General features: G+C 65.4%; 1 protein-coding gene across 1 annotated transcript in view; it reads left to right on the top strand.

The window, feature by feature from the left end:
• The first annotated feature begins 2,543 nt into the window (after positions 1-2,543).
• Positions 2,544-4,347, top strand: part of MYO1A (myosin IA) — a 19,414-nt gene continuing 17,610 nt past the window's right edge. Inside the window, exon 1 of the mRNA XM_026659279.1 lies at positions 2,544-2,588. Coding sequence (XP_026515064.1) covers positions 2,544-2,588 — 45 coding nt within the window. The remainder of the gene's footprint in view (positions 2,589-4,347) is intronic.

The following is a 4,347-nucleotide window of genomic DNA, read 5'->3' on the forward strand; positions in this document are numbered from 1 at the left end:
TGTCTCACGCTCTCTGCCCGTGCTGCCATGGAGCTCTGCCTGGGGCGGTGCAAGGCGCCCGCTCTGATCTCGCTGCGTGAGCCTCCAGCTGCGTTCATCGTACACGCTGCTGGCTGGCGCTGGAGGGTGGCGGCAAAATTACCAGGCCAGCTCGGTGGTGAAATGGGTCCAGCGCCCCTTCTGGGGCTAGCCCAGCGCCTCCTGCCCCGTGCAGCTGTTCTGCTGGCCTGGGTACACTGAATCCTGCCTCAGCGCGGGGGGATGGACTCGCTGGCCTCTTGTGGCACCCTCCCAGCCCTCCACTTCTGTGATGCACGGGGCGTCTTTCCGTGGGGCCCACCCCCAGTGGCTGTTCTTTGGCGCGTGTCAATGCATGCCCGGGCTGGGGGGACAAGCCCCATGCACACCTGCCGCATTACAGGGTGTGGGGCAGTGCTTGAGGCTGGGTGGAGACGCAGCAGGTGGGTAGCATGGGGGGTTGGGCACAGGGCTGGGAGCAGGGGGAGATCTGGCTTCGATTCCTAGCTCTGCCATTGCCTCCCTGGGGGACCTTGACCAAGTCACTGACTCTGCCTCAGTTTCCCCAGTTGTGAAACGTGCCTCGGTTTCCCCAGCTGTGAAACGGGAAGACTCGCCTTGCCTTGGTCTAGTTTGGCTGCGAGCTCTTTGCGGCAGGGGCTGTCTCTCACTGTGCATTTGTACAGCGCCTTGCGCGCTGGGGCAGCGAGTTTGGCGGGGGTGCTACCATAATGCACCTAATAAAGAACAGGAGCGTCCAGCTCTGCCGGAGGCTGCCCCGCCCCGCAGCCTGGGGGAGGAAGTGGGTGGGGTGAGGGCTGTGAGGGGGTGGAGGCAGGGTGGCCCTGCCTCGGAGCGCCGCAAACCATGGACAGCTCCCTCTGAGCCAGGGCTGGGCTGGGTGGCACGGCTGGCTTAGTTCTGCCAAGCAACCCGCAGAACCGGCCCGACTCGCGGAGGTGCCAGCAGCGCGGTGTCATCAGGGAGGTGAGTACGGCTCCGGCTGGCTTTGCCCATCAGCTCCGTCACTTTCCTACCCCTCTGCCAGCCTTCTTGGCATCCCGCCGGCCCTGCCGGGTGGCAAAGCACCAGTCTCCCAGCTGGAGGGGCGCTTCTAGGAGGGTGTCCTCTCCGCATCCCTAAAAGAGCCACTAGCCTCCCCCGGGCTGGAGGAAACCACCCTGCCCTTGCTGGCCACAGCTTCCAAGGGAGGCAATTAACCTTCTTTTCCTCCCCAGGCTTCCTGGGGAAACGCGGGGGGGGGCTGCAGCTGGGTAGGCGCAGCTCTGCTGTGGGAGCCAGGGGCTGGTGGGGGGCAGAGTCGTGAGGCTGATGGTGTCGTGGTGCTGAGGTATTGTGCCCCATTCTGTCCTAATGGGGGGCACGGGGGGACCCCAGCGTGATGGGAGAGGGGTCCTGCTCTGGGACAAAGCAGTGGCTGTTCTTGTTTATTTGCATTGAGATCGAACTTCCTCCTAACCCCCTCGGCTGAGTGTGAAAACACAGACAAAGGGAAGACACGTCTGGCTTCTGAGCCCCCCCCTTCCGCTGCCTCCCCCAAACACACGCAGGCCTGGGAAACGCCCCTCTGCCCCCCATCTCCCCTGCTTCGAACCCGCTTTCTCCGCTCGCTGGGGGCCGAGATGAACTTTCTCCAGCAGCCCGATAAGAGCCGCTGCGGTTTATGGCTCCGGGGCAGAGTCCGGGGGGAGGCTGTAAATCGAAGGTGAAGGTTGGCTTGTATAAAAAAAAAAAAACCCCACCTCTATAAAAGGCAGGCAGGGTTTAAAATAGGCGCAGGTGAGGAGGGAGCCGTAACAGCTGCTGCTGCAGGACCGGGGCCATCAGGTGGAGCCCAGTGGCGCGGGGCGAGCGCCCGGGCCCAGAGCTGCGCCAGGATCCTGCTGCTAATATTTGCCGTCGCTCCTGACCTCCGCCCTGGCCCCCAGGGCTGCGTTTGCCCTCTGGTCAAAGCAGGGATCCGGCTGCGGCCCTGCTGGGGTGGAGCCCGCCTCGCGGGACTGGCTGTGGGCCCTGACCCTCAAAACCATCTAGGCTCCTAACTTCCCCTGGAGGCTCTGGGTGTTGGGGGCGGATTGTGGAGGCAGAGACCGGGGGCCGCTCGGTTGCCTCTTTGACACTTTGCCCCACGGGGCCTGGCTGGGCCAGCGGGGTTCAGGGCCGAGCCCGTGTGGCTGGCGAGAGCTTGGGTGCCCGGCTGGGAGCAAAGCGCCCTGTAGCCCCCCTCCCGCCCCCCCAAGCAGGGGGGCTGGGCCCTCGGCACGCTGGCCCTGGGCTCTCTGGAACACCCTGCAGCCTGGGCCCCGAGCGTCCGCAGCGCTGGGCCCGGAGAAGGGCTAGTGGGGCTGGGGAGTGCGGCTTGGCTGGGGGGGGGGGGGGGCCTTAGATCGTCTCCCATGAGCTGGGACCAGCCAGCGCTGGCCGAGGGGGGCTGGGGCTTCTCTTCCGAAGGGAGGAGTCTCCCCTCGCTCAGTGACTATGCCATGACCTGGCCCAGGTGGGGGATGGAGGAATCCGGACACCTGGGTTCTGTTCAGGAGCAGGCCCAGGTGCGTGTGGGGCTGACTTTGTCCCCCTGGCCCTAAGGAGGGGGTGCTGGCAGCTGTGGGGCACCCCAAACCTGCCCCTCCCCTTACAGCCATATGGCTGTGCCGCCAGATGCCCCGGGCAAGCGGCTCCTGCGGGGCTGCTTTGGAGGGCTAGCGTGGGGCAGGGAGCAGGCTGCAGAGCTGGGCAGGGGGGCACTGGAGTGGCGGGGAGAACAGGGCCCGATCTGCACTGGGAGGCCCCCCCCCCGCCCTCAGGGAAGCAGCAAGGGAAAAGCCAGCGGGGGGCCCCTGCAAGCCAGGAGATGGCCCAGCCGGTTCCTCCTCTCCCCAGCTGGCATCCTGCTCCAGCCGGCTTCCTGGCCTGACTCACTCCTTTCCTGGCAGCCTCCCCGGGGCTCCGGTGTTAACCCCTCCAGCACTGGGCCCACCTGCTGGGGCGGGATCTTGCCCTTCCATGGGGACCTCGCTTGTTTCTGAGCCCTTGGGGTTCGCCCCTGCACCCACCGGTCGCCTGTTGCTGGGGCTTTTCCCTCGGGGCCTGGCACTGGGGTCCCCAGCCCTGTAACCCCCTGAGATCCCCGCTCGTCTTCTCACGCTCAACAAAGCAGTTCCACATCCGGCTGCTGCACAATCAACAGCAGGGGACTGTGGGGCACCAAGGGGGGGGGGGAATGACACAAAGAACCCAGGTGTCCTGCATCCTATCCCCTGCTTGACCCACTCCCCTCCCCATGCCAAGCAGGGAACCCAGGTGTCCTGACTCCCAGGCCCTTGCTCAAAATGCTCCATCGCATACCCAGTTCTGGGCACACCCCTGGTCTAACCACTGGGCCCTCCACCCTCCCCTTTACGTCTGTCTGTGCTGGGTGGGGGGGGGGGTCTGGTGCCGCCCAGACCCTCACACGGCTGCTGCCCTAGGAGCCCCTGGAGGGGGGTCCCTTCCTGCCAGCACCCGCTGCCGACAGGCCGGGGAGCCCTGCTGCTGGCGAAGGGGCCCCAGGCTGCCCAGCTGAGAACGAGCCGACTACAAAAATACAAGACTCCCTTCTGCTGTCAGCTGCAGTGGCTGAGTGGGACTAGGATCTAGGCAGCCTGGCTCCCCGGCCTCCGTACCCTACTCTAACCCACCAGGCCTCTGTCCCTTCCCAGAGCCAGGGGAAGAACCCAGGAGTCCTGGCTCCTAGCCCCACACTGTTCTGACCACTAGACCCCACTCCCCTCCCAGAGCCAGGGACAGAACCCAGGAGTCCTGGCTCCCAGGCCCCCGTCAGAGGCAACATGTGTATGTCTGTGTGTGGAGGGGGGGGTCACATGCCCCTCCCCAGATTTCTACCAGGGTTTGCCAGCTGGGCCCCCTCCCTGGGCAGCAGCTCCCAGAGCTGGTGAGCTGCATGGAGGGGCTGCTGAGGGATGTGCCTGGGAGGAGCGTGACTCAAGCTGTTCCGGGGGGAGGGGGAAACAAACCTTTAAATTGTGCCCCCCCCAACTATCAGCAAGTACCAGTCGTCTCTGCCCCCCCCTGCTCTAACCACTAGACCCCACTCCCTTCCCGGAGCCAGGGATAGAAACCAGGAGTCCTGGCTCCCAGCCCCCCCTTCTCTAATCACTAGACCCCACTCTCTTCCCGGAGCCAGGGACAGAACCCAGGGGTCCTGGCGCCCAGCCCCCCTGCTCTAACCACTAGACCCCACTCTCTTCCCGGAGCCAGGGACAGAACCCAGGAGTCCTGGCTCCCAGCCCCCCCTGCTCTAACCACTAG

Source organism: Terrapene carolina, unplaced genomic scaffold (genome assembly GCF_002925995.2).
Source record: "Terrapene carolina triunguis isolate 2854851 unplaced genomic scaffold, T_m_triunguis-2.0 Scaffold616, whole genome shotgun sequence".
NCBI classification, from domain to species: Eukaryota; Metazoa; Chordata; order Testudines; family Emydidae; genus Terrapene; species Terrapene triunguis.